Source organism: Struthio camelus, chromosome 4 (genome assembly GCF_040807025.1).
Source record: "Struthio camelus isolate bStrCam1 chromosome 4, bStrCam1.hap1, whole genome shotgun sequence".
Taxonomy (NCBI): Eukaryota; Metazoa; Chordata; class Aves; order Struthioniformes; family Struthionidae; genus Struthio; species Struthio camelus.
Window position 1 is genome coordinate 10,163,027 of NC_090945.1, and position 24,667 is coordinate 10,187,693.

The 24,667-nt window shown below is 50.5% G+C and overlaps 2 protein-coding genes across 6 annotated transcripts in view; both read right to left on the bottom strand.

The window, feature by feature from the left end:
* Nucleotides 1–16,053, bottom strand: part of TMEM150C (transmembrane protein 150C) — a 23,590-nt gene extending 7,537 nt beyond the window's left edge. The window contains exons 1-7 of one of the 5 annotated variants that reach the window (XM_068941356.1): nt 15,964–16,053; nt 15,468–15,695; nt 7,987–8,128; nt 2,880–2,964; nt 1,740–1,793; nt 1,583–1,615; nt 1,413–1,480 (exon numbers count right to left, since the gene is read on the bottom strand). In XM_068941356.1, coding sequence (XP_068797457.1) covers nt 1,413–1,480; nt 1,583–1,615; nt 1,740–1,793; nt 2,880–2,964; nt 7,987–7,993 — 247 coding nt within the window. In that variant the 5' untranslated portion in view covers nt 7,994–8,128; nt 15,468–15,695; nt 15,964–16,053. Of the gene's footprint in view, nt 1–1,412; nt 1,481–1,582; nt 1,616–1,739; nt 1,794–2,879; nt 2,965–7,986; nt 8,129–8,222; nt 10,497–14,240; nt 14,475–14,597; nt 14,715–15,467; nt 15,696–15,963 lie in introns of those variants that run through there. The other 4 variants (XM_068941359.1, XM_068941354.1, XM_068941355.1 and 1 more) reach the window with 4 other exon arrangements.
* Nucleotides 16,054–18,845: 2,792 nt separating this feature from the next.
* The window catches only part of SCD5 (stearoyl-CoA desaturase 5), a 38,423-nt gene continuing 32,601 nt past the window's right edge, over nt 18,846–24,667 (bottom strand). Inside the window, exons 4-5 of the mRNA XM_068941348.1 lie at nt 21,519–21,751; nt 18,846–20,574 (exon numbers count right to left, since the gene is read on the bottom strand). Of these exons, the coding sequence (XP_068797449.1) occupies nt 20,384–20,574; nt 21,519–21,751 (424 nt within the window). The 3' untranslated portion in view covers nt 18,846–20,383. The remainder of the gene's footprint in view (nt 20,575–21,518; nt 21,752–24,667) is intronic.

Below are 24,667 nucleotides of genomic sequence, written 5' to 3' on the forward strand. Positions count from 1 at the left end.
CTCCACCTGAAGCAGAGGGCTGGCTGCCGGCAAACTAGCTCAGTGCATCTGCATGGCCCCCCTCCCACTAGTCACATAAGACATGAAATTCAGGAAGACGTTCTCCTCTAACCCAGGTAATGCCAGACCTCCGGCTTCCCTTCTTCCTTGTGTTTTGTCCAGGAGCTAGGTTGAAAACTTTGAGGGGAAAAGAAGAGCACCTTCCTATTTGCGAGGCTCCCAGCACTCAGTACACACCATGCGCTCAAACCACAGTATCTGGGCTTGTGTCAAGTATCGCTCCACTGACTAGGCGTGAGCTCTCTTGGAGGAGGCACATCAAAGCCCAGCCACGTTAGAAAACCTACAACCAGCATATACATACTTCTGCAGGTTTTACCATAGGGCCCAATGTCTCCTCTCATCCGCTGGAAGCAGGAGCTGGTCCCCCGAACATACTGAGATCTTTCAAGCTTCGCCTAAGCTGATCAAAATAAACAGCCTGGAATATGGCATTAGTTTTCTGCAAAGACTGGAAGAGCAGCCCTTCTGAGGCTGCAGTTCTAGCCAAAGGGCCATGATATGGTATATGAGGCATGGTATATGCTGCATGGTATGTCATAGGAGATTTTTCATGTTGTTTACTCTGGCACTCCCTAGGGAATACTTCTGGGGCAACACAGAAAGCTAAGCAATCGCTTTGCTCTTGGCTGGCATTCAAAACAGACCACTGAAAAGCAAGGTAGCTGCGATGTTTGGCTGGTTGCTGCTGAACACCTTCTTATGCTTATGCTCAAACTGATCATCTGCTGGTCACGTGGCTGTATATTGTCCGTGTTAGCAAAATAGATCTATGTTATCCACAAAACCCCTGCTATAATACCAAAAACATGGTTTAGAAAAATAAGGGCACTGTAAATGAAAAATATCCACCTTTATGCAAATTGCAAAAACTGTCTTCATTCACTCTCTCACAATTTGCTCTGGAGAATCAGTACCCTCCCAAGCTTGGAAAACAGAACAACTTTGTTCTCCATAAAAAGAGATTTTTCTGTTTTTCCTCTTCAGCTAATTGTTAGGGGCAGCAACCCTGTGACTCTGTAAGCTCCCCTGCAGCAACTTTCTCATTTCTATCTCAACAGGACAGGATCCTTAGAAAACAAAAATATTACTCCCCTGAAATTGTGTGATTTTTTTCCTAAAACACTGACGGGAACTACACAAGGCAATTAAAAGTTCAAATGCATCCAGCTTCATTGTGTGTTTCTACAAATGCAGACAAAATAATACTGGCTTAATCAGTAGCAACAGCAGTACAAAGGATTTCACATCATCAGATCCATGAACAGTACGTACTGGATGTTACTTATGTTCCAATGACTTTTTAAAACGAATAATGAGAGAGAGAGAAACATTCTCCTTGTAGTTCCTACCTAGAAATGCTGCCATGTTCATGACTTGGCTAAAGACACAGCTTGCAGGAGGTGCATCACCTGCAATACTTTGAAAATATAAAGTTTATCATTGTAACTCAGGAAAGCCAAAGACACATAAATAACACCCATTAATCAGAATGATAATTGGAAGAAAATTATTCACTTACCTTATATAAGGTGGTCTTTTGGAACCAGGTTTCCTAGGAGACATAAATGCACAGGAACCAAGAGTCAATATTTTCTCTCTCACTTAGCTTTTATTGTTTAATTATTTTAAGCAAACAACTGATTTTAAACAGAGCAAAACCCACAACCAACTCTTACCTCTCTGGCACGCTTAGCGGGATAATTTTGTTATCTTCCACTGCTATAAAGTACCTGTCAAATGGGAAAGAAGACCAAAGCAGTGTAAGACCTCATTCTGCCTTCAATTCCAAATATCACTCAAACAAGACAAAGTGCCTCGAAGCCCACTGGCCCTAGGCCAGCCAAAATCAGGCGCTGCTGGAGGCAGCCTGCGTTTCTCTCTGCTCAGGCAGGCAGGATGGCTCACCTACTCATTTCCCCTCCCAACTCTGTGTCCACCTTTGTGTTACATCTGTTTCGCCTGGTCAGCTGGAGAAACACGGTCACTGAAGTGAACTGGGTTAAAAATAACCACCCAGGGGAGCGCTTTCATTTTTCACCTGAATCATTTCGTTCACCTGGTTCACCGTGCTCCCCACAAACAGAAGGGATGGGGCAAGAAGAAGAATAATCAATGGGGGGCATACAAACGGCTTAAGCTGCCCCTGCTGCTGAAAAACAATGTCCACAGACCTGTGGACAAAGTCGCAACCTACAATATAGCCCCTTCTCAGGCTGAGCGGAGCTGCTGATCGCACATTGATCGCGCCCAATTTCACGCTGCAGCTGCCTGCCTGCTTGGGGAGAGCCCAGTTTAGCGAAACGCAAGTCTTGGGTGAATTTTGCTAAGAAACATAAGGGTGAAAGTGAGGTGTCAGCATGAAGCTCCTGGCAGGCTGTCAATACAGTGCTGGATGCTGAGGAATTTGAGCTTGTGGTCCAACGTGCTCTGCCAAAGCAAGGCCTAAGCGCTTGCCCAAGAGCTTTGCTGAGTCATTTAAAGAGAAGGTGATGGAGGGGAATTCTTGCATTTTTGTTTGCCTTTTTTTCAGCTCCCAGTAGCATGCACTAGGAAGAAGGCGAGGTCAGAAACTAGGCCTGGGGAGCAAAGAAACACAGGGACATAAATGTGATCCTCCAAGCCATGAACTGGAGGCGCAAGCCCTCTTGCATCTCTGAGCTAGCCGGGGCACAGCCTGTGCGGGGCAGGAGCCAGGCTGTGCCGGGGCAAAGCATCCCTGAAAGACTGCCTACTGAAACACAGCCCGCACCACCAGAGCCCTCCAAGCTGCCCCAGCCTAGCTTGTGCTCCCAAATAACCGGCAGGAGGTAACTTACACTATCCATAATCCGGCTGAAGTAAACAGGGTAAACACAAGAGGTAAAAACATCCACACGCTGCATTTCTTCCCGTCCATACCTGCTAGAAACAAAAAACAAAGTGGAAACAAAGGGAAGAGAGCGCAGGCACCCCTCTTCCCCTCTTCTGAAAGCAGCAAGAGCATCTACGAAGCAGGTGCCAAAGCATCCCGAGGTCAAGCTCGTAACAGCCAGTCACCGGCGGCCGCAAAGCTTTCACGCCGTCACGATTGGCGTAAGGAGCTAAGCTGCTGCACGCGGGCAGCATCACCTCTGCCGTGCAGAAAAACCAAGGCAGGCAGAGCACAGCCAGGGGGAGACTTTCCACGCGCGCCTACAGAATCGGGGTGTTTTTACAAGTACTGTCTTCGGCAGCTGGCACACGGCCACGCGGCTGGCACCGCGTCCTGCCGCCCGCAGGCACAAGGCAATGCCGCCTGCCTCTCGCCACCGTTACCAATTCCACGCACGCTGCCTCAGCAAAGCCCGCAGCCCAGAGGAAGAGGGATGCACACGCTCTCCCCTCATCTCCACAGAGCGCACAGCCAGTGATCCCCCTCCCAGCCACAGCAATCCCCGAGAAACAGCATTTGGCCATCGTCAGAGCAGAGCCAAGTACCAGCAGCCCGAGCACTGTGAGGATGCAGGCAGGTCCCAGGGCCGCGGAGGTCCCCACGGCACCCTTGGATGCCAGGGCAGGCTCTGACGTGGCGGTGCCTTCAGCACCGGCTGCTTATGGCTGCATCTCTATCACCTCATTCGGCTGCTTAAAGCAGCAGCTCTCCCCTAGCTCTGGCCCACCCACCGGGGGCAGAAGCCGAGGGGGCAGCAGCGAGGGCCCCTGGGCCCTGCAGAAGGCACCACTGCAGCTTCGTGCTTGCTGCCACCCATCTGCTGGCCCGTCTTCCCCGCCAGCCCAGGGCACATCATGGGCTGCCGGCCTGCCCGGCCGAATCTCCGGCCCCAGCACCACCACACCTGCACAAAATCACGAGGCCAGGACATAGGGCTGCCCGTATGCGTAGCCCCGAGTGATCCTGATTTACGAGCCTTAAAAGAGAAGTAATCAAAGCAGGTCTCTTCACTGGCCTGGGAGGAGAGAGAACTGCACACAGGGAGCGCCAAACCATACGAGTATTAAAGACGTCAATTTAAAAGGCAGTCAGCTCCTGGGTGTACACAGACCCCTAGCGTGTAATACAGAAGAAACTATCAACGACGATGGCCTGGATCTCCCCACCCACCTCATCTCTATTCCTCTCCCTCCACAAAGGACACGCAAAGCATTTTGCAGCTCGCTCTTCTGCAGCTGCAGCTCCTCCAGGCAGCGGTGCCCTTGCCTTTCTCTCCTGCAGCATCCCTTAGCGGGCGGCAGCCGTCGCTCCGGTCCCGGAGATGCTCAGCGGCGCTGACCAGGCCCGCTCCACGCAGCAGCTGGCTACGCTGCAGCAGGGCTAGGCGCATGCTGGACCGCCACAGCGCAGTGCCAGCGTGCTGGCGCCCTGCTGCACGGCAGCCGTAGGTGCCCGCTGGCTTCCTCGATCCCTGCCCCGCTGCAGGGGAGCAGGTCGGTCCCCTGTCCTGTGACAGGCCAGGGCAGAGCAGTGAGGCAGAGCAAGCCGGGATGGGGAGTCCATGCCAGGATGATGTGGGAAAATGGGAAAAGACTGTCCAGTTAACCATTACTCTGCTGGGAACGCTGGCAGTGGAGGGCGGGGGGGGGTCAGGACTGGTACCCAGCCTCACCGGTCAGGGAAACACCTCTGTGGATGCGCTCCCTTGGAAAACAGCCCTGGCTTTAACTTCCACCATGCCAGAGTCCTCCTTCCCCCGACCGCTAACAGAAAATGATGTCTAAAATCGTTACACATTGAATGAACAATCAGTGCAGAATGCAGGCTCCCTCTGTACGACACTTGCAGTTGGGAAAAAGAAACACCGCAGAAAACATATCCGCGGACTCCCCCCATCATGGCCATTTAGATTTGTACCAGAGAGGAACAGCAGCACTTCTGAGACAGCACAACAGGCACCCGCGTGGGCCCAGGTGTCCCACAGAGCTCAGTACAGCAAGGGCTGAACCTTTTGGAAAATACGTGCAAGAAGGCGCTGGAGGTGGGCACAGACCCAGGCGGGGTGTGGAAGGGTTACCCAGGCCAGATGTGCTGCCCCATCAGCATTACTCAGCTGCTCTGACCCCAAAAGCCTTGCTGGGAACTGAGGTGTCCCTCAAATGTGAAAAATGAGAGCCTTTGCACAACAGAAGCCCACACTGAGCCCTCTCTCCTTCGCGCTTCCCCAACCAGGGACGCCTGTTTGCTTCAGTCCTGGCCAGGAATAGTCCCGAAGAATGAGGGCGCACGAGGCAAAGCAAAGCATATCCCAAAGGAGCTGCTGAACTGCTAACAGAGATGGGGTTCAAATCCACAAGTGCTTGAAGATGTTTGAACATCCTCATGAGGGCAGAGGATGGTGTAAAAGCAGGACTCAGCGCTTGGGCATTTCTCATTTGCTCCCTGCTGTGTTATTCAGGTGCCAAGAGAAAAATTATCTGTAGCCTCCCTTCCTTCCAAAGGGAAAACCTCAGCGTGTGCCAACCTCGCTTCTCTCTGCACTGCTGTTCAACCGAGCTCATTCCCGTAGTTGCCTTCAGGCCGACCTGTCCCCTCCACGGACAGCCCCGGTGTTCTTGGCTTCGTGCCGGGAGACCCCAGCATACCCTAAGGCCAGCACCTTCAGCAGCAACGAGAGAACAAATAACCCGAATGACAGCCTCTCTGCAGCACCGCAGCAACGGAGCCAAAAGACAAGGCCAAGAGCAATAGGAAAAACAACCCGAGTTCTCCACAGGAAACGTAGAAACAGTTCCTTTGTCGGTCAAATGTTCCACAGGGAAGTGACAACGCCAACCTTCCCCTGAACAGCTCTGTTATGCGTTGCTGCCATGACCGACCGATGCCAAATCAGAGCAGTCAACTCCAGCTGGCAACAACAGCTATCTCCACAGTCCCATGTTTTCCCAAATAAACATATCGCGTCCAGGAGGCAGTTGGTAACTGTACACACCCATCTGTCTTCCATTTTTAAGCCTTTCATGGGAAGGCCTTGGCAACAGAAAGCTCTTGCAGTGCAATGGCTTCACAGAGGCTAATACGAACGTGTTTTCAGCTCCGCAGCTGACCTCAGCCAGAGGTTTTTTCCACACGCCATGGTTTTCCAGTCTCACACCAACACTGCAAAAATCCCACCAAGGTGTGCTCCTGCAGCCAGCCATCATGGGACGGGGCACAGGACTGCAAATGGCTTCACATTCACCTACATCCTGCCACAGGATATTTCTTGTGAAGACAATTTCTCTCAGTGTAGACCTACTCCGTCATTTCTGTTCTCATTTTTATTTCTAAATCTACTCAGATGATCTGCTGTTTGCTTTGCTTTATTGCCATTGCCCGAGTACACCCCCCCAACCAATTAAGCTCCTCTGCCTCGAACGCACGTGCTTCAGTTGCAGCAGGCAGCTCACCAAACATCATATACCGCTGCTTGCTAGGGCTTCATTTAACAGAAGCATCTTAATTTCATCCGCCAAGCAAAGTTACAGGCTCTTCCTGAAGTTGATTTCGCCAGAGGATATGAATGTAAGGAGGAACAAAATTATCACGTTAACGGAGTTGTGCATCTTTTTTAAGACTGGAACATACTGATGCATTTCAAGAGCCCATACACGAGCTGTGTGATAAACCAGAGCCATGTTCCTGCATTTCACAGCACTGGGCCACTGAGTCATTTCAGGGACTGCAGATGCGGAGCCAACAGCGCTAGGAGAAGAAGGAAACTGCTCAAAACAGAAAGCAAGCCATAAGGAATTGATGCTAATCAGCAGCAATCAAAGAGGAACAAACACAACTGATCTTTTGGGGGAGCAAGGGGCACCTGCCACAGCTATGGTTTGCTTTTAAAAATAAAAATAGCCACTGTCACTTGATATCCAGTCATTATAACTGAAAGGATACAAACAAGCACATTACGTCATCTGCCACCCACAAGCCACAAATGCCAACATAATAAAGCAGAGTGTTTTCAAGTTTATCTCAAGGTTTCTGGCCTGAGCGCACAATGAGAGGAATGAGGGATATCAGAGACTTGAAAACAAATAACAAAATAGTGGGAGAAGGGGAAAAGAAGCCACCCCCCACCCACTGGCAAGGTATGACCTTCTACTTGCTCCAGGGATGCGCCTACACCCACCAGGCTATGCAGTGCCCAAATGCCTTATTTATTTATTTATTTATTTATTTTCAAGAGAGTTATGGGAAAAGGTAAAGGCATCTCCAGATTGCATACAGAGGAAGCGAGAGATGCTTCAGTAATCCTGCAATGATGCAGAGAAGCAATGCTTGCACCCAGAGAAACACCCTTACATGTTTCATGTCCGATTTCACACCCGGCAAACGCATCCAGCGTGCTAAGGAAACGCTCCGGCCAACACAAATGTAATGGAGATGGGTGAAGCGCATCAAAGGAATAAAACCTTCTAATCTTCAAAAATAACTGCCTCAGAAAAGGCAGTATTAGCATCCACTTCCCCACACTGTCCCTCTTAGACCCGTCCAAGCTTACTTGGGGAGAACATTCCCAGGCTTCTGGCAGGACTGCAAACTGGTGGGAATGACCTTGAATAGGTAACAAAATTCTCCTTTGAAGCTCGATTATAAGACACATCCTCTTTGCTTAGTTCAACTGATTTTTGATTTTCAGCTCGAAGGAGAATGCTTACAACCAAAAAACTCCTCTTATTTCAAAATTGGAAAAAAGGTTTTGGGTCGTAGAAAATTAATTCATCATATACACACACACGTGTGTCTGTGTACGTATATATTTATATATCCACAGCCTTTCCTGAGCACCCTGGTCAGAATACCATGCCACAGATAGCAAAGCCTACCCAGAAACAGTGCCCCAGCCCCCGCGGATCCCTAGGCTAGCACCACCCCTCTGCACCCCACTGCCCTCCCAAAAAATGCACTTTGTATACTGCTTCCTGCTGTCACACAACCTATGCACTCAATTATACATGAGTCCTTACAGGCCATTTAGGAACCACTGTTGCGCTGCTGTGTTAAAGCCAGAGCCGTCGACTGTAAACTCTTCTGGGCTGGGTCTGCCTTCCTTGCATTTGGTGTTGTGCAAATCCGGTGTATCCTGCTTCAAAACCAGAGTCCTCGATGCTATAAAATACAAATAAAGATAATTAATCACCTTAAGAAGCATAGGAGAGTTTTCCGGGCTTCGTCAGCGTCGTGCTCGGGCCCATGCACCTACAGCGGCCCGCGCAGACTCCCCTGCGGTCCCACTGGGGTAACGACCAGGGCTTGGGTAGCTGTGGCCTTTGGCCTGGGCCTCCAACAGGTAAATGAGGCAAAGGCAGGAGCCAGGCGAGGCAGAAATTCAGAAAGAAATGCCTCGGTCCATGGGCAGTGAAACAGGACAGGGGCGGTCAGGGCTTTGTTAGGAGATCGACAGCAAGCTGAGGAGCACAGCATTTTGCAGACACGGTGCGTTTGTCCCGGGGCCCTCTTCTGCTTGGGAGCGCCCACTGCAACCATACGCAGCCCTGCCGGCTCCTAATGATTTCAGTAGCTGTGCAAGGCAGGCAGCAACCGGACCCCAGCAAATCCTTCCAGTACGGGCACAGTAGTCTGCCTGTGATCCTGGACAGAGGCCTTTACACCTCTTCAAGAGCTGAAATAGTCAAGGCTGGGGCCACTTAAGCCAGGCCGCTCCTAAGCAGCGCTGGAAGTCTCTAACAGTGTCTCGGAACAGCTCTAAGACCACAGTCCAACACCCAAAGGGCATATTTTCCCCTTGAATGACTAGCCAAGCCTTTAGTACCAAAGACTCGTGAGAACAGCTAGTTCTGCACTGCTACGGCACTTCCTCCAAAGTCTCAGCCAAACACCAAAGAGGTGAATTACTGGAGTGTGAGAAGTGCCATTTATCTCCACATTAAATAAAAGACAACAACACCATCCCTGCTTAAGCTGTGCTGCGAGGAAAGCGCCTCCAAAGCCATTTCCTTGCTCCGCGAGTAACAAACAAATGCAGGCCGCTTTTGCGGCAAAGGCTCAGAAAGTCCGAGGCACCTTGCAGACGCGCAACCCAGGGCCGTCACCCGCTTTAACCACCCCAGTCCAATGACCTCTGCCTGAACCAGGGACAACAAGCACAGCCGTTTCTCTTGCACAAGGTACAGCAATGTCAACAGTGTATTCATAGATGCGGACAAATTTGGTTTGCTCCTAAGTTCCAAAAGCTCCAGTGCCTTTGTGCGTTTCTAATCTGGAGGAGCAAGCAAAGCCAAGAACGCGCTACAGAGAAAGGGGGCAGGATGCCTGCGTGAAAGGTTTGTCACATTCCCCAGGAAACAACTCAAGTGTTACGAGTGGTAAAGCAGGCACAATAGGCAGGCCAAGCCTGGTGAAGAAAGAGGCAGATAGGTGGTGGGGAATTAGAGATAGCTTCGAAGGGCCGGAAAGACAGAGTAAGTCTGGCACTTGCAGAAAAGACTTCACACAGCAGTTATTCCTTGTTATACTTCCGCTTTCTGCCATAGTTTATGCATTAAAGAGTACACCCGGAAGGCCAGCACAGTTGTGGATTTCCTTTCCTTTGCTACCCTGTCATTGCTCTTCCCACAACAAACACAAAGCATACGCTGAGGCTATACCGCTTTCCAGACAGTACAGAAAAGGCTCTTGCGTTCACCTTGTGCTTCACCTCTCTTGTCCCTTCTCTCCCTTTTTGACCCACCAGTTGGAAGCGCAAGCTCCATTGTTTTCCACCACTTGGCACCGTATTGAACCTTACAACTTTGCGCTTTTGAAGAGGTGTGCGCTGTCCAGAAAGCAGCGTGCCTTCCGGTTACACCAGCGGGCACCACCAGAAGTGCACACATGAAGCAGTCTGCCCTTGTCAGGAATGGGGAAAATAGCCGAGGCCTGGAAACTTGTAGAAAGTGTGATATAGCACACAGCGCTTTCTCAGAAGAGCAATTTTCCTTCACAAACCCGTTCAGCATTTGTCTCAGCAGCGGCTTGTGCCTTCTCCTGTTTTTAGGTGGCGAACTAAGGTCATCTTCACCTTGCATTAATCCCCAAAGCCCCGGAGGAGCAGCAGTGAAGGCAGGGACTGGCCAGCGAGTTGCAAGGAATAAGCATGCAGCACCTGCAACTTAGCACTTTTCATTATCCTGAGGTAGCCCTTTCTGGCTCAGAGATTGTCAAGCCTGCAAACTACTCACGTCATCTATTTGCCCAAGGTTTACAGCCAGGTGGCACCTGCAGAACAGTGAGCTTTGTGTTTACTTGCTCTGCATGCGTTTCCAAGGCAGACACATCCCCCAATCTGTACGTTTACACAAGACAGAGTGCAAACACCATTAGCGTTAATGACAAAAGAACTTGAGCAGTAGGTACAAAGAGACTGACAGCACAATAGGAGACTGACAGCACCATACGGGTGTTTTGGCTCCTGTGGAAATCGTTTACCCTGAGAAGCACACAAAGGAAGTAAGTAATCATTCATAGGCATGTCTGCGGTGCTTACTGCTACCTCAGTGGCCTTACCTGTAGGGAGTAGTTATGTTTATTTACCAGTCTCCCAGGCTGTTGCAACCAGGAATTGCTGTCTGCGGGATGCTTGGGTGAGCTACAGGAGGAAGGTGCCACACAGTGTTTTACTTCCGTCATAAAAACCTGTTGTGAACGCAGCGGACAGGGCGGGATGGGAACAGCCTTCACCCTCTAAAGAGGGGCCAAACCAACAAGCTTGCTGTAACCAGTCTGTCCATCACATCCAGAAAACTCAAAACTTCCGTTCTCTTTAGAAATATATTCAGAGACAGAGTCTTCTGTCACGCAGGAGACCACATTAAACCACCTCCGAGGGCATACAGCTGGGCCAAGACCTTCCCACCGGGCTCACAGCCGGGGAGGCTCTCCAGGCTCAGATCGTGGCAGAGCCGTGTCCCTCTCTCGTGCCTCGGCCAGACAAAGCGCACCCTTGCGGTCTTGCGGTGCCAGAATCAACAGGCCTCAGGTTCTTCTGACCCAGGCTGGGGCCAACGGGATAAGCTAGGCTCCTTTACAAAACACACACGCAAGAAAACCCAGCAGATTTTACTTGAGCGTAAAATCAGGCATCGCCTTCTGAGACTTCTGGGACATATCAGAAAAAGCATAGGCAACGCAGCAAAAGGATCTAAGATCTTCCCAGTGATGGGTGAAGGAAGACTTTCATTCTCCTTGAGGAAAGTAAAATATTACTACTAATAACAATATTCCATAGACTCCTCGCACTACTGAATGCACTACATTAATAAATGTATCCACTATACTCATTCTTTTGTACTTTATCACCTGTTAAGGCTGACACAAGAATGACTGGTTTTGAATTCACATCACTTTGGCACGTGTTAAAATGATTTATCAGGAGAGGTGAAAGCATCAGCAGATTTCTGAGCATCTAGAAGAGGCCTTGAAAGGCCCTTCACATGTTAGAGGACTGCACTATGAAAGAGGCTGTGCAGCCACTGCTAAGCCCCAGCAGTGCCTTACAGGGAGCAGAGAAGCAGACAGGGAAAAAGGCCCCTCCTCAGCCAGCTGGATCTGTCCCAGCTCAGGAAAGTGCGAGCAGGGCGCCAGAACTTCCTCCACCATCACGGCAGACAGGCGCAAGTCCCCCCTCCTCCGCCCAGAGCTTTTCCTCCCTTCCTGTCGCCCGAGCAGCAGCCAAGAAGTCCCTGGGCCTCCTCCTTCCACCGCACTTGCTGAACCGAGGTCCTGAAGCGCCGTCCGTTCCCTGCTGGGGCCCGGCTTGGCAACTCTGTTGCTGGGCAGAAGGGTCTCGCTTTTTGCGACACACCAGCTCCCACCTGCAGGAGGGGAACCGGGGAGGCCGGGGCAGTGTGCAGGATCACTCTCGACTCGCACACGGGGCCAGTCCTCACCCTGGGAGCCTGGTCTGCATCTCCACCAAAGGCCTGAAGCTCTTCATGGTGCAAAGACCACTCTAGCCGAGAGACGGCCGCAGGAGCGATCGCCCTCCCGCTGCAGGCACGGCCATCCAGGGGCAACCTCGGCAACAGAAACGTGCGTTAAACTCTGCACCTCGGATGACAAGGTACACGGCCTGCAGAGATCCAAGGCGAGGGGAGTTGGGCACCTAGAAGCCTTTGGGAGGCTCCTTGAGACGATGACAAATCCAAGTGTTATTATCTCCACTGTAGACAATGAGGTCAAAGAGTTGCCCAGAGGTCACACAGGAAATCTGTGGCCTACAGAAGCATGTGCTGAATCGCAGTCCAGAGCCTCAACCACAGGGCAGCCTTCTCACCTGCCAGCCCACGCTCCTAGCCACTTATCCCTCTGCATATATTACTTAGGATCATCTCTCCTGCTTCCCATAGACTTTTCTCTGCTCCTTCACTCACACTTGTCCTGCAATTGGAGTTCATCGTTTCAGCTTGGATCGCAGGATCAGGACCTTCAAGCGTCTCTGTTGGGCCAAACTGTAAATCTTGCGAACTCGAGCTGCCCAGAAATTGCTGGGGGAGGAGAGGAAACTGTGGACATGGTCTTTCTTCCAAGAAAAAACAACTGAACACATTTGTGTTCACACCAGCGCACATCCCTGCTCTGCATCCGAAAAGCAAACACTGCAGCGCAAATAATCTTGAAAGGGGAAACGAAACAAGCGAATTGACTTCCATCACCCCAGCTCGGAAAATGCTGACAGCCAAATGCGAAGAACAACACAAGAATTGGATTTTTCTGAACAATTTAACTTTTAACAGTACTAAAGCGGAAACAGAAACCAGATCGTTGCTAACCAAATACAAGCTCCAATTCTTTACTCCTTTACCCAAAGGCAACAAGTTAGCAAGAATCAAGCCCCCTTCTTTAAAGCAGTATTATTGCTTAAGCAACAAACAATAGACAGTTTGCCGGTATGTACCTTTTGCATACTCCATTTTGGGCTGCTATTTATAATTAACCATACGCGTGTATGTTGCTATGACATAAGGACTGCCTGAATGTTAATTAGACAGTCCTTAAGGTCACCTTCCCTAGAAGCTTTGTTTAAAAATCAAAAACAGAAGGGACGATAAGCTCAGACTTTCTCCCACCTTCGCAGCCTGAGGGCTCTGAATCAAAGGTCCGGTACAAGCACAGCGCTATAAGGAAAAGCTCAGGCAGAGATCCCGAGTGACCTCCTTGCCGGGGACACCAGTGCCAAGCTGGTCCCTGCGGGACCACAGCAGAGCCCAAGGGGCTTCCCTGAGACCTGCTCCCTTCCCGGGGAGTTACCAGGCCACAGTCTGCGTGCCAGGCACCCAGTCCGGAGCTGGGGAAGGGAAAACCTGCACTAGCCCACAGCCTCAACCCGTACGCGTGTCTCCACAGAGCACGAGGCGGCTGGGCCGGGCGGCAGACTGACAGATGGCCCTGCCTAGCGCCGTCACCATCAAATCCCTCAAGTCCCTTTGAGATAGAAGCCAGCGGAAAGGCCTCCACGGAGAAGCGCGGGAACAAGACAGAGACAGAAATCATCACCTAGGAGGTCTCGTCCCTAACGGGATCCTGGCGAACGCCTTTGAGCCCCAGATGTTACGCATCCATCCGCTGTCAGGTGGCCCTAGCAGCCTTGCCTATCTCGCGTCCATCCGCCTGAAATCGGCAAGCTCCAGGAAAAGACAGCATTAGGCTTTCAGCTCCTCCCAAGGCAGCTGAGCGCTGCAGCGTCTCCAGTGCCATATGTCAGGCGAGCTCTGGCCCTCAGCCTCCCCAGGAGAGGACCGCACATCCGTGACGAACATCAGCGCGCCGCGTCCGATCAACGCGGGGTGAGCGGAGGTAGGGAGGGCAGCCGTTCCCCCGGCGGCAGGCCTCCGTGAGGGGATGTTGGAGGGCAGCGGGGGGGTGGCCTCGCTGACTCGTCTCTAGCTTAGATGAAATACGTGGCACCTCTGAACCGCCTGCTCTGCCGCTGGCACGTGCAGCCCTGCTTGCCAGCTGACCCGGCCTTTCTCCTGGCCCAAGCTCCTCGCCGCTCTCTTCGCGCGGCGGGCACGCGGCACGTCCAGCGGGCGGCTGCAGCTTCGGGCCGCCCCTCCACGAAGCCCGGGGCCGTGCCCCGGCGGGGAGGACCGCGGCATCTCTCCCCGAGGCCCCACCGCCTTTACCCAACCTTTTCGGGGAGGGGGGAGAAGGGGAGAAGACCCACGCCGGCAAAGCCCAGCGTCGAGCTGGCCCGACGGGTCGGCGCGGCGTGCGGGCTAACCGTCTTGGGGGCAAGGTCCAGCGGTGCACAGGTCGGCCGGCTCACGCCCCGGGACGGGACGGGACGGGACGGGACGGGACGGGTTTAAAAATGACGACGGCGGCAGCAGCCCGGCGCTGGGCAGACGCGGCCGGGACGAGGAGCTGAGGCAGGCGGTGCGGGGCCGCTGAGGGCTGTTGCGACGGTTGATGGAGGAGGGGGCGACGCGGGGAGGCAGCGGGCGCCCTGACAGGGCGAGGACGTGCGGCCGTTGGGGAGGGGGGAGGAAGGGAGGGGCGCGCGGCCGCGCCTAACGGTCGCTGGCGGCCGTTACGGGGGCGCCGCGCGCGGGCGGGGGAGGGGCAGCGCGGCTCCTACCTGCGGGCGGCGGCGGCTCCTCTGGCCGTTGCGGGAGCGGCGGGAGCGGGCTCCTCGCCCGAGGGCCGGCCCCGGCCGCCTCGGTACCGCCTCGGTACCGCCTCGGTACCGCCTCGGCCGGGCGGGGTCTGCCGCCGCCGCCGCCGCCGCCGGAGGACCAAAAAAAAAAAAAAACCAAAAAACAAACCCCAATCCCTGCCCTCCCAAGGTGGAGAGAAAGAGGCAGCGGAGCGTTATGGGCTTGTCAAAGCGATTTGGAGCCGTTTTGCTGACAGGAGCTGTTTTCTGAGCAGATGGTGGCTGCGGCCCCAGTGGCAAGCCCTGTGCGGGCCCCGGGAGGAGAGCAACGCGGGAGGGGCAGTCGCGGGAGCCGGCCGCGGAGATCTTTCATTTTGCACGGGAAAAATAAGACTGCCCCGCCGCTCTCCCGCTGCCAAAAGTTCAGCAGGATTTCGGGCGAGAGCGGCAAATTGAAGGAACCCCCTCCCCCCCCCCCCCCCGTCCACGGCAAAAAGGCGGCAACATTGAAACGCTGGCAGCAAACCGCTGGCGCGGGACTGCTGGATGCACAGTGCAAATTCAAGTTGAGCCCCCAGGTGCGCTTGGCTCAAAAGGCCTGGCTCCGGGCCCAAAAAAGGGGGTCTAAAGCACAAGTCTCGAGCCTGGCGATTTAAGAAACAGTAGCATATCCCCACCGCTCTCCGCAAGCACTGCTTTGCGTCTCTGCCTGGAGCAGGCAGCAGCCCCTCCGCTGCGTCGGGCGAGCGAGGGCCCTTTGCAAACTGTCCCTAGGCAGCCCCTATGCTGCCCTGTACGTTCAACGGGCAAGTTTTTCTTGCAGCTTAAAACACTGCGGAAACGCATACATACAGCCTTCTTAACGCTGCGAGCAAGACCTGAGATGAGGCTTTAAACCACCGACACGGGAGGAGCAGCAGGTGACGGGCGCTGGTGGGACGGGAACGGCTCTGAAACGGTGCGAGGAGAGGTGGCTGGCGCGCGCTCACTGTGATCCCGCCGGCTCCAGCGCGGCCCTGCCTCCGTGCCCTCTCCTATGGGTTTCGCCCCACGCCAGGGTATTCGGCCTCCAAGACGCCGCTGTGAGAGGGAGAGAGAGAGAGATGAAGCGAGCGCAAGGGCAGCTCACAAGCTGCGGTAAACATCACGTATCCCTGTTCAGCTTGCCCAAGAGAGAGCTGAGGAGCACACCTCAGCCCTGATCGTTACGGAGAGCCAAGCTTGCTTTCTTCTGGCATCTGGACCGAGTGCAAGGGAGAGCCAATCTACCCAGGCCAGCTGTGCCCTTGGGGCCACAGCCCAGCAACATTTTATTTTTTTCCTATTTCATTTTCATTTATTTATTTACTTTTTTCATCAGCCCTGCACCGACTCCCGGACTCATGCGGATATACCAGGTTTCTCGGAGTAGTTTATTCCAGGGAGCCCCCCCACCCCGTCAGTGCGATGCAACACCTATAAACCGCACTTCCCATCTGTCAGGTTTATTTTCAAAAAGCCATGTTCTGGCCGCTGATTACTGGGTCTGAAAAATGATCCGCCGTACAGAGGCCTGAGCCAAGGGACCGCGTTTGCGTTGTATCTACAAGCTGCAGAGGGAGACAGGGACACAGATAGCGCTCTTGCTTTCAAGGGAGAGGATGGGGCTACTGAAGCGAGCTGGCAGAAAGCTGCCATGAACGCCCAGAAAACCTGGACAGCTGCCTGCATGTCTTTACGTTACCATCAAGCGATTTGCAACTCTGACCAGGTATTTTCAAGTTGCCCAGAGATACGGGCACCAGCCCAGGGCTGACCTGCACCCTTTTCCTGCTAAAGGCCCCCACAGCGTGCTAGATGGGGGCAGAGGAAAGAGCACGCTAAAGCTCTACAACTAACGGGGGCCAGGCAGAGGTAAGGTTCGACTGAGCTCGGTAACTCCTATATCATGAACAGTCGCAGCCTTGGCCTTGCTCCATTTTTGCCTGCTTCGCTCTGCGCTCAGACTGCCGTGTTTATACACAGCCCTGACAGGATTTCATCAATATTTGCTTAGCCAAGTACATGCTTTAAGTTATGAGCGAAATTCTCCTTTAATGAGCTTGCCAAGTTCCACTGCTGGCTTAGCATTTCCTTAAGCCGACACATGTCAGCAAGCAGGTGACCTGCTTTTGGGATTCTCTCGTGGGAAGGAACAAATCTGATTTCTGAGCCAACGCTGCATTCCCCAAGCACCTCACAGGCTACAGGGAAAAGGCAGAAATGAGCCAGCTGCTGGTATATGCCAAAGGTAAGAGCTTTGAAACCCTCAGGTAACACTGCAAGAAGCCATGACAGGGGAAATTATCCAAATAAGAATTGACAGCTCTTCATCTCAGTCATACGTGATATTATACCAGATGGTAGAAGGTGCTGAAAACAAGGTGGTAGACAAGAGAAGATCAGGGAATCAGAGAACAGGAGGCCTTGCAAAAAGCTCAGAAATCACCATGTTCTTGGTTTAGCCCAGCCCATGAACACTGGCCCATCAGCCAGTAGCCCCTAAATGATTTTGTGATGTCTGCCCAGTGCTAGTGGGGTCCTCGCCTGCCAGGCCACCACCAGAGCTCCTCCAGTCCACAGAAACCAGTGTAGCCCTTTATGGCTCTGCCTTACAGAGGCCACAGCACTCACCTGCATCCCTGCGTGTAGCTGGTGTGCCATGGAGCTGCAGGGGGCAGGGAGACTGTCCCCCAGCGGGGGCATCCCACGGCTGCCGCCATGGGAAGGCACGGGGCCTGCCTGCCTCGCAGTGGAAGATGAGCTGCTCCACAGGAGAAGAAAAGTACATGTCCAAAGTGCTTTCTAGAAAAGGAAAAAAAAAAAACAAACCCAAAACTCCCCCAAACCAAAACTTGCATGCTTCTTGTAGTTCTGTTTTTACCAAAATTCAAGGCATTTCCTTGAAATGGAAGTATAGTTTTCCTGTAAAAGAGAACTGGCATTTATTGCTCAACTCTACCACGCTAGTTTTACATGGAGAACTTAAGGTGGAGGCACAGGAACTCAGAAAGTGCGAGCTCAAAGACAAGACGTTGTGACAGAGCAGCTTTTGATATTTTCGAATGTTTCTTTGCTTATGTTCAGTTTCTCAAAAACATGGGTCATTTGCAAATGTTTTCAAACTCTCAGATCCCTGAGCATGCTGCTGCTGCTCTTCCACCTGCAGGGAAAGATATATTTGCGCAGTTAGAGAGGTTCAGAATAGCACAGATCTCTTCGTAGGGGTCAGTAATTCTTCTTACACCATGCGCTTGACAGGAATTGGCTTAGGGAAGTCCAAGTAATAGCAGTACTTAAAAAAAAAAAAAAAAAAAGAGGATGTGAAATGATGATTAAAAAAAACTGGAAGATCTGCATGTAAACTCTCTATAAACTGCATTCACTTCAGTTCTCCAGACAGGAAACTCTTTAAACAAAATGAAGAAAGAGACCATTACGTTAAGTGTTTGTGTGCTTTCCAAGCTTCACTGCTCCACTCAAACGTCAAGTCCAGACCCATCACCCACATAATTTTGAAGGTAGGTTCCCAATAGTTTTCACTACTCTTCAATGGGCCTGTCAACCACAGGAAGACTGAAGAAATGCTCCGACAGACCGGTGTTTCTAACTGGCCGGTTATGACTCTGGGGAGACTGGTTTGGCCCCAGCACCCTGTAGACACCATATGTGGGGGAGGGAGACATCTCCGACCACGTGTGTGTATAATTCCTCTGTCTGTCAAAAGGCCCCGACTCCTGTTGTTTGCACATTGAGACGCACACTTCTGGCACACCTAGGCCTTCGGGCAGATTCCAGCTGTGTTTGAGAAAGCAGCAAAAGAGAGGGGAAATACTTGCAGAAAATTCTAAACAAAATATTTAATCTTTCCATTCAAAGTAATGTTCTGCAGTCACTTTTGACTAATATTGAACTATTGAAGTGTAATTTTCACATGCAAGACCTTGCCATGGTCTCCTTTCAAGCTTACATCAGCTTGAAATTTCTCTTCCTCCCTCTTTTTTCAGCTTTGCCACTAAGCCATAAGTAATCAAGTCTCTTAGTACTCTCATGTTTGACAGCACTCCTCTTCCTCTTCCACATATTTTGGAAGCTAGCTACGCCAAACGCATGCTTGAAAACACAAAGTCAAACACTGTTGTAGTACTGATGCATAATGCATAAAAGCCATTCATCTTTGGAGAAGTTTCAAAATGAAACTCAGTGGCCCAGTCTAATTCATAACTGTTTATTGTAAATCACTCGAGAGTTTACACATCATTAATGGCAAAGTAACACTGTTAAAACACCTGCCGGATGAAATACAGAATAAAGACAACTTTTTTATATTATATGGCATCATTTAGAAAACAAGAAACAACAAAAAAAAGAATTTTTATTTATTTATTTATTTTTTCAGTTCTACATCTTTCCTGAAAATATCTGGCCTGACTCTCAGTTATCCTGAGATCACTGCCTTGCCCGGGATGTGGATCTGAGGAAGCCAGGAAATGGGCATTCCCTCTCAGGAGGGGCAGAACAGTGACCTTACATATAAATGAAAATCATGCCCTCTATCTTCAAAAGTGCTCCAGTGCTGACAGTACAAAGTTTCTCTCCTGCACTGGCTAACATCTAACACAAAAGGCTATATGTCCCACTAATTCCACATGCTTTTTTTTTTTTCTTTTTCTTTTTCTTTTTTTTTTTTTAAACAAGGCAACTGTTAAATTCAGAAGCTATGTAACTGTCTTTATATTTTGCTCAGAAACCAATGGATGTTGCATGCAGCTGAAATTTTAATAGAGACTCTGACTTGGGTAAAGGTCAGCTTTCAAAGACCCGATAGTCAAAGGCAGAAAAAGAAATTAAGAGGCTTCTTGTGCAAAAGGAGCTAAAATATGCATGCATCGATGGCCATGACTGATCAGAACATAAGTTAGGTCTCCAAACATGGAAATCGAAGCTTTATTTGGCTTAAGACATTGTTGAGCTCTATACCTTTACAAATTACAACGTATATGCAACAACAAAGGAATCATCTCAATGTTAGCATCAGTTTGTATTTTGGCCTGTATAGAGACTAATTTTCAACACAAAAGCCTGCTCAGCAGAAAATGGTTTTCATGTTTAGCAAAGACAGTAGCGCGTTGGTCTGGCTAACAGGGCTAACATAAAGAAGAAAGTAGATTTTCAAACAAACGTCTAACTAATTTTAGGCCGATTATTCCCCTTACACATACTGTACATAGCACAACACAGTGCTGTTAGTGTTCCTTTCCATTAGTTTGTAGCTGAAACAGCACACTGGGCCCTGACTTGTCCCCTCCAAGAAACGTGTCTCAAAAGCATGTTCGATGAATAGTAGAAACAAAAACTTTCCCCTGAACTGCACTTGAAAGGATAGCTAGTTCCTCAAACCTGCCAAGTTTACCAGGAACAAGCAAATTACAATGTATTTGGACAAGAACTACAGTGACTAAAACCAAATCTCTCTCATGTTTAACGCTAATATTAAATAATATATAACATTTTTACACTTACTAGTCTGAAGTTTGGACATGAGACAGCTAATAGAGGAAAAAAAAGCTGGGGCTGAATCTTTTCCTGAGAGAGTCACCTCAGGAATTGTTTTGGCCCAACTGATCTGAAAAAACTAATTTTTACCAGAAGAAAATAAATCCAATGCACGCACAAGGGCATGCGTACACCTCCCCCCCCCCAACACACACATATACAACAGCACTGACATACAGAGAAGCGTTACTCTTTTAAGCACTGCCATCTCCAGTCCTTTCTTTGCGAGCCTGGATCATCTCCTTTGGAGCCTGTTTTCGGTCAGTAACTAACCCCAACCAAAACATGAAGTCAATGAACCAGGTGGTTGGGTTGAACTTCAGGCCCAGCTCACTGGCTGAGTAGTCGAATGGGAAGGTGTGGTGGTAGTTGTGGAAACCCTCACCTGGAAAAACAGAGAGAGAGTTTGAAGGCTGCACGGCCAGCAGGTTTATGCATTTAAAGATGCACTTGGGTGGGACATCCCAGTGCCTGCTTCCCAAGTCCTCGATCCAGGCCAGGTCATGCTCTGGTCACATCCGGCTATGAGAGACCCGACCCCTGGGGCAGACGCACAACCATTACCCAATGCTTTGGGTTTTGCTTTCCCAGAAGAAAGAGGGATGTTTCCCGCCCCAACACTCGGAGAAGAAAACTAGATGCGCTTCGAAGGGGGAGACTCATAACCGAGCAAGAAGCAGAGCCTCTTCTTTATATTCTGCTGTCCTCAACTGACTGTTGAAAACAGTAGATTGCTGCCATGAGCAGATTGTCTTTTTGGAGTTCAGTTCAGCTGTTAGTCTTAGTTCCCCCACCCCGGAAAGGCTGGAGCTCAGGCAGACGCCTGTTAACCCCAGTGCTTGGGAGAGGGCCTGGGAGGCCACGTCTGGGCACGGCTCTGTAGGCTTGCAGGAGCTATTCCAGCTGGCAGCCACGGAGAACTCAGTCCACTCCTGCTCGTACTCCCTTGTGAGGGCAATGCAGAGCAAGCATCTGCCTGGGCTACTCAGACCCAGGGGCTCCTTGGTCACCAAGATCCACTCATGTGTGCACCAAAGCTCAGGACTGACACACCTCCCTTCCCGTGACTCAGAGTCCCCAGTAGGCACATCAGGGCAACAAATAGCATTATTTCAGTGCCTTCAATGTGGGTGCCGTAGCAGAACAAAGGAGCCATCCTCTAGGATACGGCTCCAGCCACCTCCAAGCTCTGGCTGAAAGTGGTGGCCAGGTACAGACTTCCAAAAACACTGGCCAGGGTGAAACAGGACTGGATGGGGGGTTATCGCTCCAAGCCTGCAAACCTCTAACTGTAGCTGTGGCTTCCGCACCGCATCTTTCAGCACTCACCAATGGCTCCCAGAGTGACGAAGGAGTTCTGCCTGGGACTGATGTACTTGTCGTAAGGGCGGTTGCCGTACATGTGAGCTGCACTGTTGACCAGCCAGGTGACGTTGAGGGAGATGGTGTACCGGAGGATGGAGGCGAGAAAGTAGGCGTTCCACAGACTCTCGCCCCAGAGGTACCACGGCACGAAGGTAGGGATCACAAAGCACATCAGCACTACCGAGCTCTTATAGTACCTATATGGGAACAAAGGACACCCTTGCTGTGCTGGGAACAATGGCTGGGAGAGCTACCGGCTTGGATCGCTGGAAACACGGGTCTGTCAGAAACTCCTGGCATAACCTAGGCTAGCCCTGTAATCTCTCTTTGCGCTGTCCTCACTGCTATAAAGTGGAAGGACATCACCGCAGCCAAGACACTGCAGAGGGGCTCATCTTTCAGGGTTTAAATGGGAGCGCTCCAAGTGAGGCACCTCTGTCTTTGGAGCGCTCATCTATCGTTGACGATCCTAGCTGGGCTGAAACAGTCTGAACCCAGGACCTCCACATCTATCGATCTGCATGAATGAGGATACATGTGCCAAGACTTGCCTAGGGCTTAGTACCATCATCAGCTACTGAGAGCTAGGAGAGACTCTGGCTCTTATTTTTGTCCTCTCAGAATTAGGGACCTGAACGCTGACCTCTTCTGAAAAACACCAGAAGATGTGTGGAACGTAAATGCTGTGTAAGGGACAGCTACTACTATCAGACGCTAAGGAAACATGCCAGGAAAAGAATTGCAATGAATAAATGAACTATTCCAAGAATGGAGTAAACAGCTCCAGTTAAAAACCCATTTTTTGCATGTCAAACTGAAACACCAACTATATCCCAGTTGATATTAGCTATATCAATTTTTGTGGAGCTCAAAATGCTCTTTGTTTTTTGTTTTTGTTTTAAGAGATAAACTAGGTCGATGTCTCAAGAGCAGTATTATGGAAAAAGAAAAAGTTGCAAACCATCCCAATTTTTACCTTTCAACACAGATTTCAGCATCATTAACACTATGGATGTCTCCAAACAGTACCTAGAAACACTTGCTGGAAACCATCTGCCATTAGGAAGCTAACAAGCAGTTTTTCATTTTTAAAAGGCTGCCCTGCTACCTCATCCCAACCTTGGAAGGCAGATACCTCAGCATTTAACAGCTCCAACAGCCCTTGCCAAAGAAAAACACGAAGCTGAATTACTCGTCAGCAGCCCAGCCAACGTGTTGCTTGCTCAGCATCAGAAAAGTCAGCTCTTCCACCAAAAACAGCTGCCGCAGTGGGCTCCAGGGTTCTGTTTTAGTTCTCCGTCTTTGTATCGCTGTCAGGGCTCTCAATAGCCTACATGGAACGTGTGTCTGTTTCCATCGTTCGTTGCCCAGTGTGACTGGGATGAGTTAAGTGAAAGGCTCTGCTGGGAAGAAAGGGAATACCCATACAATGGGGACGTTTTCTAGCTCTGCCAGAGTGAAAATTGTGCCAACTTCAACCTAAGTGTCCAGAAGGACAAATCAGATAATGTGTGTCACAGGAGGAGAAGGACCAGCACAGCAGGGAACGTTTTGGATACTCAGAACCCATATGACAATTTTTTCTGAGAGCGATTTGAACTGCAGAGACAGCCTGAAACCCCAAAGCAGCAACTAATGCTGAGCTTAACACTGCAGACTAGGTCCCCAGAACCAAGCCCCTGAGTTCAGCACCTTTAATTTTGGGGAGGTTCAGAGCTGGCTGCAAACCCTGCAGCTGGGACTGATTTTACTCAATTGACCCACTACATGCAAAAGCCATTCTGATTTTTTCCACCCACTGGTACTCCCCCATAAAGTAGAACGGGCACAGAGATTTTCTTCTCCTTTCAAATGAAAAAAATCACCCTTTCTGAGCAAGAAGTCTCAGTTTTCAATGGCTGTTCTGGCCATGCACAGGGAAGGTAGGAATTCGAGACACATTCAGAGCAAGGGCTCAGTGCAGGCAGCAACACAACATCTCTCCTACTCTCAGCCCGGTCCTCAGCTCTGAGACAGCAGGTCTAGTTTTGCTTCCTGTGTTCTGGGAGGAAACAAAGGCCCAGAATGAGACACCTGGCTCCGAAGGGTTCAGGCAAGCCTGGAAAATGCATATGATCGTATATGGCAAGGAAACAAAAAAAAAAAAAAAATTCAACACACAGAGCAGTGGAGGGAGGAAGCTGAATAGTCTGAGAAGGAAGACCAACAGGAGAGCTTTACAGTAAAAGCCAAGCCATATGCTCAGGCAAGGCAAGGCAAGGGAAGAGGGAGTGTAGGAAGTAGAGAGTGCAGAGGTGAAGAGCAGAGACCATAGTGGGAGAAACGAGGAGAAAAAGGAGCCAACAAGCCAGGGAGAATGATTCAAAGAGAAATGGAGGAAGGGAGCAGCTCTGCAAGAAGAGGGTAGGAAAAGCCAAGAAAGTGGAAATGAACAGGAAATAAATGACTATTACTGGAGAACAGGCTAAGCGCACTCAGAAGCAGAGAGCAGCAAGACAACAGAAAGGGCCAGTAAGTGGGGGCTTGGTCTTAAAAAACCTACTACAGTGTGTCCCCAGCTTGAGAGGCAACATGGCCCCGTCCTCCCTGCTGAGCCATTCCACGTCCTTGGAGCCCAGATTTACCTACATCCTATAGTCATCCCAGGGTATCATCACAAAAGAAAGTGGCCACACACAACTGGAGGGGCAAGCAACACGATTGTCAAAGGATGAAGGAAAAAAGAGGAGAAAAAAAAAAAAGTATAAGCTAAAAATGTGTTCCCTTGTTCCCATCTGACAGGTTTAAAATAGACCCCTGCTATTGTTGAGAATTTTCTGGAAGGGATGAGAAAGAGCAAAGGTTTGGTCTTAGTTGAACGGTTACTAAAACTTTTCATTTACCAGCAATTTTTCAGATCGCAAAAACTGTCGATTTGGTTTGACAAAAAAAAAAAAAATCCTTTCAAGTTTCAGTTAACAGCCACAGGATGTTGAAAAAATATTAGCATTGGCAGCATTTCTGGAAGAAAACAAGTTTCCATGAACATAACTCTCATCTAAAACACACCAGCCAGCTTTGATAATCTTGTGTATGAAATAAATTAACCCCATGCTTTGCAAGCTCTCAGTTTG